This window comes from Phocoena phocoena, chromosome 9, assembly GCF_963924675.1.
Source record: "Phocoena phocoena chromosome 9, mPhoPho1.1, whole genome shotgun sequence".
Classification (NCBI taxonomy): Eukaryota; Metazoa; Chordata; class Mammalia; order Artiodactyla; family Phocoenidae; genus Phocoena; species Phocoena phocoena.
Genome location: NC_089227.1, coordinates 104,854,539 through 104,869,935, shown reverse-complemented (window position 1 = coordinate 104,869,935; position 15,397 = coordinate 104,854,539). Strand labels below are relative to the sequence as shown.

The following is a 15,397-nucleotide window of genomic DNA, read 5'->3' as shown; positions in this document are numbered from 1 at the left end:
GGGTGATCGCTCAGCCATGAAATTAACTTCAGAAGTCACTCTTCCAAGAGGCCACCCACCTGGCCACACCCACACACGCTAAAGGCTAAGCACAGGGTTTAGTGAGACAGACCTGTGTGACGTAACTAATGCCAGAGTGAGCTGGCACTGCCCCTCCCACCTTCCCCACATTAAAATGGCAGCCTTGTGCCACTGCGCACCGTGGGAGGAACCCTTCCGTAGTCACAGCTTCCAGCACTACTGCACTACTGAACCCTCTATCTCAGGGGCCCCCAACCCCCGGGCTGCGGACTGGTACCGGTCCGGGGCCTGTTAGGAACCGGGCCGCGCAGCAGGAGGTGAGTGGCGCTTCACCTGCCGCTCCCCACATCGCTCACATTATTGCCTGAACCATCTCCTCCTCCCCGCTGCCCCATGGAAAAACTGTCTTCCACGAAACTGGTCCCTAGCGCCAAAAAGGTTGGGGACCGCTGCTCTATCTCATACTCGGGTGGCAGTCTATGATCACTGACCCTTACGCACTCATATGCATGCTTCCCCCTTTCCCCCTAAACGTCCAGAGAAAGCTCAGGTACCCCCTGAGACCCACATTTTAAACTCTCACCCACTAATATGACTGGAGGAAACTAGAAAACAGCTATGAAACATCCTCCCAGAAGTAAACACCCAGAGTGCACTGGCTTCGGTTCAGAAGCCACTGGCCGGCACCATGAGCCACACTCCCGAGGGACGTCACCGCGTCACCGCGTCTCAGGAGGCCAGGCTCCCCATCTTCCCCCAGTGGAGACCACAGATGCTCTGTGCCAGGGAAACTGGACTGTTATGTCCCTGTGCTTTTATTTGATCTGAAGACTAATGATTACCCAATTAATTTTGAAAGGATGGCATAAAAGGACTTCTTAATTAGAGAATGAGTAATAAAACGGCAACTGGTACTTAAGTCATCCACTGATAATGTAAAGAGTGAGCTGTTTGGAGAAGCCACGGTTTGCTTCAAGTTAAGAATGGCCGATACTATTAACCTGAAGCACTTATAAACCCCATTACTTCTAAATGAATGATGCCTTCAGAGCCAAGGAGAGCATTCTGCAGAAGACGACGTGATTGATCCCAGGTGTTGAAGAAAAGCCTCATTTGTACAGTGGACTGTAAAGTAAACTCAAGGTGTAAATCATCTGACGTTCAATATATAAGGTCATTGTTTGCCATTTCTGCATTAGTAACAATAAACCTGTGAAGTTTGTTAAATCTATCAGAGCTACCTGAATTTTAAACAGAAATTCCACTGTGACTCATAAAATGTAAATGCATAGGTATAATTTTTTACACGAGGCAGGTTTAAACCTTTAGAGCATTTAATATACAAGCACTAATAAATGATAGCACTAAAAACTATGATCGCATCAGCTAAATGGGTTATAAATTAAATTTCCATAATGTATGCAACTGAGATACAAACGTAAGCATAAATCAGGGTATTTTCTAAACACAGGTTAATTACACAACTTCAAAAACTGCCAATTTTTTATGCAAAATAATCCACTTAGCGTTTTTCACACTGGCCTTAATTCTCAGTCGGCTGCACCACACTTGCTCCTAGAAGCGCATCAATAACTACTTGTCATGAAAAAATAGCAATAGGTATATTGAAAAAAGCCCTATAACGCATTCTTCAACTGTCTGTCTTTTATGAGTGTTTATAGCTAGAAATTGTGCCAAAATGATCTGAAATAAAAAGGATTAATTATGGCAGAAGCCTTTTAATATAAGTAAGTGCAGCCGCAATGCAATCAACGCAGATCAGGGCCCTACCGGCGGAGTCAGTGTGAGCCGCATCTCAGGCCGCTTGTTTGTGGCCAAATAACTTCAGTAATTTACTACATTAAGAATCAATAAGAAAAAATAATGCTTTTCAAATGCATCTCTATCAATCTTCAGGTAGTTCTAAAGTGAACATTTATAACTTAATCTAAAAACTATATCAGAGATGTCTTGTTTTAAAGCCACTCTAACTGAGCAAGGAGATAATTTTAATTATTTCAGATCATGCTAGCCTTGGAGTTTGAAAAATAAAAGGTATGTAAAATAAGAATGTAAGCTGATAGCAGTATGCTATTTAATTTAGTAGCTAGGCTTCAGAATTAATAACTGAGAGTTGAAAAACACGGTCTCTGGGGCTACCATTGATTTTTATGATAAGCTCCTGCAGGGCAGGAAACACATCTGATCTTCAGTGCAAGTCTACGTACAACATACAGTGCCTAGTCATTTAGCAGATTTATTAAGTGCCAACTGTGTGCTAGGGACCGCTGATCTGTAGGATGGAATTCTGCATCCATGAACTTGTTCGCAAAAAACCATTTATTCTCTTTTGAGACATTTCAGGTTATGCAAAACTATGTGTATGGGGCTTCATTTCAAACCCTTCCGCACCGCTTACTCCTGTACCCCTCTGTCCACACCGCCGCCTGACCCTCAGCGACACAGCACACGTTGCGTGTCGGGTCTCACCTGCGCCATTGCCACCCAGGGGGACGAGGTGTCCCACCAGCCCTGGAAGCGAAGGAGAGGTTTTTACTTGTTCATGGCAACTGATAACCCTCACGGAGGGTTTGACAGCTTTATTTTCAAAAACAGCTCTTTCACTCCTGAAATCCTGTGAGGACGCTAGACGGGTAGGGGATGAGAGTGCACGCCTCAATCTTGTTTTCCTCACCGGGTATCCAGAAACCCACCCAGGGTGTGACAGCGACTCTGCCCAGCGACTGCCGCCCCCCAGGCCCCTCCCCCCGGCTCAGGCTCCACAGAGGCTGCTCTGCTCCTCCCACTGGGCCCACCAGAAGGTCTCCAGACGATAAAGCATTCACGTCTCCACAGCCAAAGTGACAAAACCCACACTCCCATTTCTACCCACAAGAAGTAAATATTGGGACTTCCCTGGAGGTCCAGTGGTTAAGACTCTGCGCTTCCACTGCAGGAGGCACGGGTTTGATCCCTGGTCGGGGAACTAGAGTCCAGTATGCCGCACGGCGTGGCCAAAAGAAAAAAAGAAGTAAATATCTGGGAGTTCTAGAGCAGCTGTTATATTCCTGCTCCTGGAAAGACACTCGTTAAGGTACCCCATACAACCAAGAACTTTTCTCCGTAATTAAAAGAAAACATTTTGCAGGTTTAAAAATTCTACTTTCACCAGCAGGATAATAAAATATTAGACTTTTGAACTGTGAGGATCTGGTGTCCCTCAAGGGTAGGAGGCGTCACTGCCAGGTACTGAGGACCCTTACTAACTAACGAGGGTGATGATATCTGTGACATGCCCCACCCACGAACCCACCTCACACTGACCTCCCCCTCCCCTAACGCCTCTGACATTAAGGCTCTACCAAACTACCATATTACAGCACTACTTTTTGGTAACAGCTTTGCTGAGATATAATTCACGTACCGGACGATTCACCCATTTAAAGCGAACAATCCAGTGGTTCAGATATTCACAGAGTTGCGCAACCATCACCACGACTGGTTTTTGAACATTTCACACCCCCAGCCCCGGGCAGTCAAGGGTCTGGCTTTCCGTCTCTCAGAGTCCCTAGGCGTCCCGAGCGGGGACGCGCCCGTCTGGGCACCAGGCTGTGCACTGCCGCCCACGAGCCCTGCCAGCTCAGCCTTGCTCCAAAGTACCAACCCGACCCGACCCGACCCGACCCGACCCTCCCTCCCTCCCCGCCGCCAGGGCAGCAGCTCTGCCTCCTTCCCCTTGAAGCCACTGCTCACGTCTCCCTCCGGCAGCCACCCCTTAGAAGACTGGGGGTCGCTGCCTGCCGGCCTCCCTCCCCAGCCCCTCCCCAGCTGTGGGACAGGCTGCAGCCCAGCCCCCCAAGTGGAAAGCGCCCCCCACCCAGGGCAAAAGCACGCAGGCACCCGCCTGGCCGGCGACCCTGGTGGCCCGGCTGCCACCCATCCCCGCGAGATGCCCTTCAACCTCCGCGACTTTCCGGGCGCGGCCGGCAGGCCCCCGGGCCCCTGCGGGTTGCAGTTTGGGCTGTGCAGTATCGCGCTGCTATAAACACTCCAGCTCGTGTGCTTTGCCGAATATACGCACTATTTCTGTAGGGATACAGGCTCCAGGACACCATAAGGTAGGTACTTCTGGAAGACACTGCTCCCATTTTCTCGACCCGTGTGCAGAGGCTCTGGCCTCCACCACTCCAGGAAAGCTGCTTGTCCACACTGCTGGCAGAAATGGTCACCTCTCGGTCCTTATCTACCTGACCTACGGGTAGCACCTGACCCGACGTGTCATTCTCTCTCCCTTGAAACAGTCTTCATTTGGCTTCCAGATAAACCCTTCCAAAAGACCACTTTCCTGGTTTTCTCCTGACCTTTCTAGCTGTTTCTTCTGAACTTGTGTTGCTAAATTCTCCTTCACTCCCTGAACTCTAAATCTTGGAAAGGCCTTTTCTGTAGCCACACCCACTCCTGGGTGACATCACCCAGTCCTTGGGTTCCTGCTGCCACTTGGGCTACTTCTTTTTATTTTTTTATTTATTTTTGGCCGTGTTAGGTCTGTTGCTGCGCACAGGCTTTCTCTAGTTGCAGCGCGCAGGCTTCAGTAGTTGTGGCGTGTGGGCTCAGTAGCTGTGGCACACGGGCTTAGCTGCTCCGCGGCAGGTGGGATCTTCCTGAACCAGGGCTCGAACCCGTGTCCCCTGCATTGGCAGGTGGATTCTTAACCACCACGCCACCAGGGAAGCCCTGGGCTACTTCTAACAGCAGAGGCCAGGAGGCCTGTTAAACATGACTCTTATGCTATCGCTCCTCTGCTCAGATCCCTGCTGCTGGAACCAGGACTCCCAGCCTGGTCTGTCTCACTCACGGAGAACACCAACCTACTGCTATCTCCCAAACAAAGTTATCCCAATTTTAGAAACAAGAGCAGCAATATACACCTTCACTTGGCTACCTTTTCATAAAGGAAATTTACTCATTTTAAGTGTTTAGAAGGATTTAAATGGGCCGAATTTATTTTTAGATAATTATTGCCCTTATCGCACAAATAAAGGCAGGGAAAGACATGCAATACACCTTACGCAGCACCAGCAAGAGTCTGTGTTCCTAATTTTCCTGGTGAGAATCTAACATGGCTTAGAAAAAGGAAAATGGCCCCAGTGTTGATACTGACCCATGTTAAACTAGTGTCTGGGAGTGCTTAAAAAAATATGAGAAGGGATATCTCAATAGTAAGCATGATCTACTTTATGTGGGAGCAGAAAGAATTTTGGTGAGTATCTCAGAATGGCTAAAACTACAATAATATTTTTGGTACTGGAATCAACTGAATTCTGGAATACACCTGCCATTTTTACTGTAAACTATTTTAATTTCATGTTTAATTTTTTTTTTTGCGGTACACGGGCCTCTCACTGTTGTGGCCTCTCCCGTTGTGGAGCACAGGCTCCGGACGCGCAGGCTCAGCGGCCATGGCTCACGGGCCCAGCCGCTCCGTGGCATGTGGGATCCTCCCGGACCCGGGCACGAACCCGCGGCCCCTGCATCGGCAGGCGGACCCTCAACCACTGCGCCACCAGGGAAGCCCTCATGTTTAATTTTGAAGAAATAAACTTATATAGAAAACTGTAACCTTAACTAGCAAAAAGAAGAATCATCTCCAGGTTTGGGAGTGCTTTGTTTTTAATGGAAAAGAATACAAATTGTGATTAGAATGCTGTAAAAGCAGGTACAATTCTCAGAAGGGATAAGGTTCAAACAAAATAATCATTTGTAAATTATAAGTTGTTCATATTTATAAATTATGATCTTTGATTTTTCTGTTTCCAAAAAAAGCTGAAGGTCAACAAGAGCAAACTCGTGCTGAATCGTCCCCTGTGGTTAACTGGGAGATTCAGAGAAAGCTTGCTTCTGAAATTTGCTGATATCAAAGGAAAAAAAGTCTTAACATTGTTTGGAAGACCTGCGCTAGGCACAGAATGCCCAACTATTTACTGAACGTTATGTTTAAGAAGATCTAAGGGGAAGATATATTAACTTTAGGCTCAGAGCACTCAGTCTGATGACAATCGGATGCTGACCCTTAATGAGTCTGAGAGTTCAAAACAAGATATTATAAAGGAGAAGCTTTGCCATTTAAGGACCAAAGTAACTTAAATGACTACTACTCACCTCAATCAACAGTTTTAAAGCCTCTGCAAATCAGTGAGCATTTTATAAAAGGACTCTAATGAATAGAAAAATAAATTCTCCCAGCTCTCAAAAATCTCAGGATAAACTGTTAACTGCCAATATTATACTCTATGATACAGTAAGTGCTGAATTCCACTCAATACAAAATTATACACTATGCTGAAGTTTCACCATCTGCTAATTAAAAATTTGAAATATATGATCAAGATATTATCAAATAATGTGATTTACAGGCATTCTGTTTCAATTAAATCAATATTCTGAAGCAAGAAAAAAAGAGCTAGTTCCAAATAGAATTCAAATACGATGAAAGATTTCCTTCAATAAATATTCTGAACTTAATCGGCTTAAATGGACGTAGGTGCTTCTAACTGTTAAAAAAAAAAAGTTCAAGATGACATTACCACATCCTTGAGCTGTTTATTTATTCCCTGTCTAGAGCCTGATTTACAGGCGATAAAATGCAATCACAACCCACACCAAGGCAGGAATCATCTGCTAATGGAACTTCTAATGGAGAAGTGACCAGTGACACGAGGTAGTTCTTCCTATGTAGGAGTGCTCCTGAAGACCTCTCTGCACTTCATCACAGTAAACAATCACTAACATATGCATTAAAGAAAATTTAAATACATTATGACCCAATAAATATCATAATCAATCAATATACAATTTTCTTCTCTTAAAGATTTAATGTTCAGATACCACACTATTAGTGCTATACTATTACACTCACTTAGATCTGGACAATTTTTAACATGTTGGTACAAAGTTTAACCATTTGTGATCAGATATGTTTTAGAAACTCTGCTCCCTTAGGAATTTCCATGCAGAAAATTATATGAGTAAAATCCTTAAAGTGAGGAACTAAATTAAGTACGATCCTCAAATAACTATAGTTTTGATACTGGTTTTGTCTAAACTTCATTATTTTAAAGAGCTTTGAGATAGAATTTATACAAACTTCATTTTTAGGAGAAAGGTTTAGATGCCAAATTTTTCTCCCTGGAATCTGGTTTAAAGAGGTAACACATTCCAGGGCTTCCCTGGTGGCGCAGTGGTTATTCATCCACCTGCCAACGCAGGGGACACGGGTTCGAGCTCTGGTCTGGGAAGATCCCACATGTCGCGAAGCAACTAAGCCCGTGCGCCACAACTACTGAGCCTGTGCTCTAGAGCCCACGAGCCACAACTACTGAAGCCCGCGTGCCTAGAGCCCGTGCTCTGCAACAAGAGAAGCCACCGCAACGAGAAGCCCGAGCACCGCAACGAAGAGTAGCTCCTGCTCGCCACAGCTAGAGAAAAGCCTGCGCGCAGCAACAGACCCAATGCAGCCAAAAATAAAGAAAGAAAATAAAAAAAAGAAAATATTCCAGAGTACAGCAGTAAGAGCGATCTGTTATCCCCTCTGAATCTACAGCACTTTCCAAGACTGTGTCGTCAGGACAATTCTCGATGCGAGCAGCACGTCACTGACCAGCGACGCACAGAGCTACCAGTGAGCCAGACAGCTTCCGCGAGCCAGGATCATCTAGTACTTATCCTGCCTCTACACGAATCAAGATTGGACAATTCATACACTCAGGAAGGAAAAATAATATAGAACTGCAGTAAGATTTAATTTATGCAAATAAAATTACTCTGTTGTCTGTCACTGCACTGTATAAGAACCACTGAATTTAGGGAGTATTTCAGGTTAGGCTATCAAAATAAAGGCTCATCTTCACAGCAAGAACGATAGCTCATCCTTTCAAAGATTTTCGTGCAATGAGTTATGAAACTGACATCCTTGGGAGGGAGCTGAGACTGAGTCGAAAGGGACCACTGACAGGGACAGATACTATCTCCCTGAGAACTGACACCAAGGACAGCACACAGCTCCAGGTGGGAGAGATACATTATGCCTTAAAATGAATTAAGGCGAGAAAATGATCTGTTTGAAATTTATGCTAAGGAATCTAACATCAGGTCAATGTCTGAAATTTGTCACTGAAATAAGGGGAGCCTGAAGAAAACATACTGTTAAAATGGTGAGGTCAAGCTGAAGCCCATTACTAAAGTTGAAGAACACTTAAAGTCTGTATTATTAAAATAGCGACATTTGGAATCTGAACAAATAAATAATAACTGGGCCTATAATGATGCATCTCAAAGAGATACAAATAAAGGAGCATGATTTTTATATCCAGGACATACCGATTCTCACTACCCCGCTGCTTTGTTAGGCCTGGGGTTCCATTACCATGTGTCATTAACACACACACACACACACACACACACACACACACACACAACACAAAACTTACTACAGAGCTACAGTAATCAAAACAGTGTCACCCTAGCATAAGGCTAGACATAGAGATCAATGAAACAGAATCAAGAGTTCAGAAATAAACCCTTACATTTGTGGTCAGCTGACTCTCAACAAGAGTGCCAGGACAGTCTTTTCAACAAATGGTGCTGGGACAGCTGGACATCCATATGAAAAAGAATATAGAGGAACCTCCTAACTCACACCATCTACAGAAATAAACTCGAAGCAGCCGCATAGCACAGGGAGATCAGCTCAGTGCTTTGTGACCACCTAGAGGGGTGGGACAGGGAGGGTGGTAGGGAGGGAGACGCAAGAGGGAAGAGATATGGGAACATATGTATAACAGATTCACTTTGTTATAAAGCAGAAACTAACACACCATTGTAAAGCAATTATACTCCAATAAAGATGTTAAAAAAAAAAGAATCAAAGACATAAATGTAAGAGCTAAAACTACAAAACTCTTAGAAGAACATTCAGGTATATATTTTTGTGACCTTGGCGTAGGCAATGGTTTCTTAGATAAGGCAACAAAAGAAAAACAAAATTAAAAACTTTTGTGCTTCTAAGGAGAACATCAAGAAAATGAAAGACAACCCAAAGAAAAGGAGATAATATTTGCAGACCACGTACCTAATAAGGGACTTGAAACTAGAATATATAAAGGACATAATAAAAGGCAAACAACTCAATTTAAGAAATGGGCCTGAATAGACATTTCTCCACAGAAGACAAGAAGCACACGAAAAGATGTTCAACATCATTAATCATCAGGGAAATGCAAATCAAAACCATAATGACACACCACTTCACACCCACCGGGATGGGTGTTACAAAAAAGACAGACAATAGTAAGTGTTGGCAAGGATGTGGAGAAAATGGAACTCGCATACATTGCTGGTGGGATTGTAAAAGGGTGCGGACATTTTGATATAGTCACCATATGACCCAACACTTCCACTCCTAGGTATGTATTTCTCTTGGCAAGAGAAATGAAAATATACTGTCCATGAAGGTCCACAGCAGCATTACTCGTAATAGCCAATAGCAGAAACAACCCAACAATCCATCAAATGACGAACTGATAAACTGCAGTACATATTCACAGGATGGAACATTATTCAGACAAAGAAGGAGTGAAGTACTGATATATGCTACAACATGGAGGAACCTTAAAAACATTACGCTAAGGCAAAGAAATCAGTCACAAAAGGCCACGTATTGTGTGATTCCATTTATGTGAAATGTCCAGAACACGCAAATCACAGAGACAGGAAGTAGGTCAGTGGTGGCCCAGGGTTGATAGGACTGGAGCAGAATGGGGAACAACTGCTAATGAACATGGGGTTTCCTTTTTTAGGATTTGTTCTGAAATTACAGTGGAGATGGCTGCGCAACCCAGTGAATGTACTAAAGCCCACTGAACTGTGCTCTTTAGAAGGCTGAATTTTATGGAATGTGAATTGTACTCCCAAAACACTGTTACTTCAAAATAAGTCACAAGAGCTTCACCTACTTTGCAGGCATCAGTTTTTAATGAGGGTGCTTCTCAAATGGGCAACTCCATACACGAAGCTTCGAGGGAAGGTCTGTTTAATATAATACGCACCACAGAGAACAGAACTACAAATAAAGGAATTTAACTGTAAAGTTGAAAATGATTATAGTTCTGATTAATTTTTATAGAAAATGATTACGTAGCAACATTAGTCTCTTACTTACTTATTCAAAGACGGTAAAGCTGCTGAGTAATCACCCCTGGACACTGAGCTCTGAGCGTGGCTTGCACTCAGCCTGCTGCTGGCTCAGTGTCACCGCCCTGAGCAGAGCTGTGCCCCTCGTAGCCCCACCTTCCTGACCTCCCAGCTGCCTTCAGCACATTGCTCACCCCTCCTCCTTGGTGCACTTTCTTCCCTACTGAGACTCCACCTCCTGGGGCCCTCCTCCCCACGTGCTCACTCAGCACAGTCTCTCCAGACACCGCAGTGCAGCCCTGCGTCAGCCGGGCGCTCACCAGTGGCTGCCCCCTCTCACCTCGTCTAGCAGAGATGGCCCCTGGCCCTCCACCAGCCCCAGGGCTGCTCAACGCCGCAGCCACGAGCCACAGCGGCTGCTGACACCCAAGCTGATGAGAAGGACGACATCACAAGGAGATTCCCTGCACCGGCCCCAGGGCAGCCAGACAACACCTGCGCCATCGCAGCAAGTTCCCGCAGAGGGTGCAGCTCTGGGGCACACCTGCTCATCAGTTCCTGCCTCTCCCAGGATTCCAGACCAACCCCCTGTCTGGTTCTTTACCCACGGACACTTCACCGAAGACTGCTACCCTGTCTTTGAACACCGACCAAACCATCCACCCATTCTTCTCTGGAACTTGTGCTTTCTCTAGAGATCCTCTCTCTCCTTCCCTTGGGAGCCAAGCCGGCTGAAAAGGCCACCGACACTCTTTCCACCTGTAACCCTTCCATTTCCTTTACCTCACCCCAAAGCAAACTCATGTCTATCATGCCACCCCACTAAAAACATCACCAACGACTACCCCCCTCATGTCCACCAGCCGAGGGATGGTTACATAAATGTGGTTATACCCTACAACAGAATATTAACTGGCAATAAAAGGAATGAAGTACTGACACATGGCACAACTTGAGTGATCCTTGAAAACATGCTAAGTGACAGAAGCCAATCACAAAAGGCCACACATGTTATGATTCAATTTATAGGAAATGTGCAGAATAAGGAAACAAATAAGAGACAAACGGTACCTTAATAGATTAATTAATAGTAGAATAAGAAACAAAAAGTAGATGAGTGTTTGCCTAGGTCTTGGGGGTGGGAAGGGAGGAGTAACTGTTAATGGATGCAGGTGATGAAAATGTTCTAAATTTGTAGTGATAGCCGTACAAATCTGTGAATGCACCGAAACCGCTGAATTGTACTTTTTTAAATGGGTGAATTGCATGGTTTGAGAATTCTATCTCAATAAAACATTACAAGAAAAAAACACCCAGAAAACAAAAACTTGCTGATAAATCCAGTGGTCACGTTTCAGTCCTCAGCTGACCTGACCTCACAGCCTGACGCTAGGTAATCAGGGCACCGTCACTCAGGACCGGATTGCTGTCCTCGTCTCTAAAAGCCATTCTCCGCGTGGGCTCCACAGGGTCTCCCGAAAAATGTACAAAGTCTGTCACCTCAGCCATTTGCTGAACACAGTGGTTCTGCACGGCCCACGGGATGAAGAGCCAACTTGTCATCACGGGACACACCGGCCCTTTATGGTCTGGTTGTCGGCTGGCCCCCCGGCAGGGCTGGCAAACCTGTCCTGGAAAGGGCCCAGCAGCACATACTTCAGCACTGCTCAGCTCTGCCCCCGGGGAAAGCAGCCACAGGCAATATGGAAATGATATTCCAGTGAAGGCTTTTTTTAAAAAAAGAGAAAACAAACAAACAATAAAATAGGTGGGTAGACTTGCTCAGGGGCTGCAGTTTGCTGCCCTTAGTTTCAGACTGTCACCTCTGGTCACTCCTCTGACTTTCAGAGGCCGTACTGATAACAGTCCTTGTGTTATAACCCAGCCCGTCTCTAAAAATGTGCTGGATAGTTAATATTAAATATCAGGCGTTCCTATTCTACTATTTCAAACAGTGGAAATAAAAATGCATTCCTAGACGATCCAAAAACCCTAACAAATTTCCCCAAAATACCATGAAAAATGTTTACCTATCTGTATAACAACACACCCAGGTTCTTGGGCAACATAAAGCATGAACTTCACTTCTTATCAATCTCAGTAGTTAGTGGCCACGGTGTGTGCCCTGTGCACGATACTTTACAGAACCAGGGAGAAGCTACATCTTCCTTCTATACTGCAAGAAACATCCCAGTATGAAGAGAAACGGGAACTAACTTGAGGAAGGGATCTTCTGAACTGGGCCCGGTGCCTGGCAGAAGTGGGTGCTGGGAGCCAGGAAGGGGGCAGAAGACATCTCCTCACTCTGACGAGGCGGGCTGGCCAGGAGGCCCGAGGCTGGACCGCAGCACTCACACGATCCTCCCACCTCCACCCGCTAGCCACCGCAATGGGCTGCTGACTCAGACGGTGGACTTGGAGTAAAACTTTTTGTCTGTCGTGACCGTGAGTACTTGGTAGTTAGTTTGAGTACCGGGGAATCCCTTCGCACGTCCCCAAACACACCATGCTCCTCTCTAAGTTACGACGGTGGAATTCATTCATTCATTCATTCATTCAAAAACCAAAAATCATTCATTTTCAATTTCCTATGGGAATAACCAGATGATTTTTCCACCTCACCTGCAACAGCTGGGCATAAGTTTCAATTACTGATTTTAGTGGGATACTTGCCAGCCACATCATGTTAGGATTAGTAATTATCAACACTATTTAAGTGCAAAGAAGCAAACAAAATAACCTTATATGTAAACGTTTCCATAACTTAAAATGCTAGTAATCAATTAAAGAGAAAAAAAAGAAAAATCCCTTTCTTGGGGGACTGGGCCCGAGCTGTGGGGGAGAGCCCCTCCCAACGTAACTGGAGCCCCACCTCCTACGCCCCGCCTATGGCAGCCCACAAGCTATGCCACGGTCTGAACGTCTGCGTTTCCCCCAAACCCCACACACTGTGATGGCGTCAGGAGGTGGGGCCCCTGGTGCTTAGGGCACGAGGGTGGAGCCCTCGTGAATGGAATCAGAGCCCTTGCAAAGAAGCCCCACGGAGCTCCCTCGCCCCCTTCTGCCATGTGAAGACCCAGGGAGCAGGCACCAGCTCTGAACCAAGAAAGGGGCCTCCACCAGATAAAACCACGCGGTGCCCTGATCTCAGACGCCAGGCTCCAGAACTGTGAGAGGTCAATTTCTGTTGTCTGTAAGCCACCCAGTCTGTGGGATCTTGTTACAGCAGCCTGAACAGACTAAGGCCAGCACTGCTCTAGCTCAACAGTAAGTGGGACTGGCCTCAGTGGGTACCTTGGTCCTGCTCTGACTCTAATGGGAAGGTGTGCTTTGAAAGTTTCACCATTAACTAGGAAGTTTCCACTACGTTATATAACTAAATTTTCCTTTCATTTACAATAAAGGGTAAGGTGTGTTTGTATAGATGGTGTATACCATCAGATGTAGATGGTGTATACCTACAGCATTACCGTAATATCCTTAAGTGGCCAATTTTCAAGAATCTGCATACAACATATATAACACAAACTACACTGAATAACTGTGGCCTTCCACCTCACAGCACTTTGAAAATTTTATAGAACCTTAAAAGAATCACTTTTAACACTGATTATCAACAAGAGCAACTGTGAAAAGACAAAATATTTACAGTACTCATACCTATGCTAGCAGATAAACAGAATTTTATGTGTATAAACAGAATTTTATATCATGCTTCCCATGTTTTCTACACTATATCAATAATTTTTAAATGTACGTAACTGTGTACGAAATGTGTAATGCTATAAAGCAGTTATTATGTAAGAAAACACGATTCAGGGGTTCATCAAAATTACTTAAGCAATTCTGAATAAAGACCTTCAATGAAACAGGCGGTAACCACACAGAAGCACCGAATTTTCTCACCCCGTGGTCTGAGATCCGTTTTGACATAAAGTTTACTTTACCTTTCCAAGCATCCTGCCCAGGAAGTAGTAATGTCTGGCAAAGGACTCCCCCACAAGCATCTGGGCAGCTGGGTTGGGGTACAGCAGCCCTTCGTTAGTGGTCTTAAAGAAGCCCTGGTTGGGGTTAAACCCCGACTTCAGTAGTTCATTTAGAAACTCTCTGAAAATACCACCACCGTCAATGCCAGCTTCGTCCAGGCCATGTGCATTGAGTAAGTGCACACGGATCCGCTTTTTCAAATCAGGCTCTGTTAAAAGAGGGGGGATGGGGCAAGGAGAAAATATTTTTTTAAAAAGCAATAAAATAAGCTGGTATTACAGGAAGTTAGGTAAGGGGAGCAAGAATATTAAAAATATTTTAATGCAAGACTTAAAAAAAAAATCAACATTAAAAAGAGACAATGAGACAGACTGACCAGTATTTCCCTCAGAGCCCACAATGGGAAGAAGAGAGACGTTCCTTTGCACTGATACTGACAGACCAAGAATGGAGTGAGGCGGGGGAGGTGTGTTTGGCAGAAAGTACAGTTATCCCACATATGCTAAAGGATGTAACAAACTCAAATACCAGGAAGAGGGGAATGGAACTGAGGACCTAAGGATAATACTGGAACAGAAAACTATCACCAAGAAAGGCGAAAAGATAAACGAACAAAGCGGATGTCAACAAAGTTAGCATTACAAAGACCCCTGGAAAGAGGCGCAGGACATGAGTCAGAACACCAGAAGCTACATCAGTTAAAACGATGTTTGGCTGGAAAATGGGGGAAATTTTTGGTTACATAATGTACCACAATATGCAGTTTTTAAGTTGCTTGAGTCTGCCTGACATGTGAGGGGTGTTTCCACACAGGTCCTCCTAAGGACAGCACTGAAGAGCAGGGGTGCCAGGCCCCGGACTCACTTGCAATGAATACAATAGCCTCCGACACAGGCTTCAGGGCACAGGCCCCAAATACGGGGCCAGTAGACGTGATTCTACCACAAGTCAAAACCAGGGGCTCCCTGGCTTTATCAGGGAACAGGTCTGACAAAGTAACTGACGCGTCCTTCACCGTTTCCCACCCATGTCCTTCAGGTGCTTTGCACACCAAGAGCCGCAGGTGGAGGGCAACTGAACCCAGGTCGCAGGGCTGCACCCGGGTCCGCGCTGCAGCTGTCTTTCCGGCAGTGTGCAGTCGCCCACACGTATCTGACCCAAAGCATCTCAGGGGACAGGTGAGCTCTAGAAAACAGCCCGG

The 15,397-nt window shown here is 45.4% G+C and overlaps 1 protein-coding gene across 1 annotated transcript in view; it reads right to left on the bottom strand.

Annotated features, from left to right (window-relative positions):
• The window catches only part of UBE3C (ubiquitin protein ligase E3C), a 119,042-nt gene that overhangs the window by 24,716 nt on the left and 78,929 nt on the right, over positions 1-15,397 (bottom strand). The window contains exon 18 of the mRNA XM_065883992.1: positions 14,157-14,404. Within this exon, the coding sequence (XP_065740064.1) occupies positions 14,157-14,404 (248 nt within the window). The remainder of the gene's footprint in view (positions 1-14,156; positions 14,405-15,397) is intronic.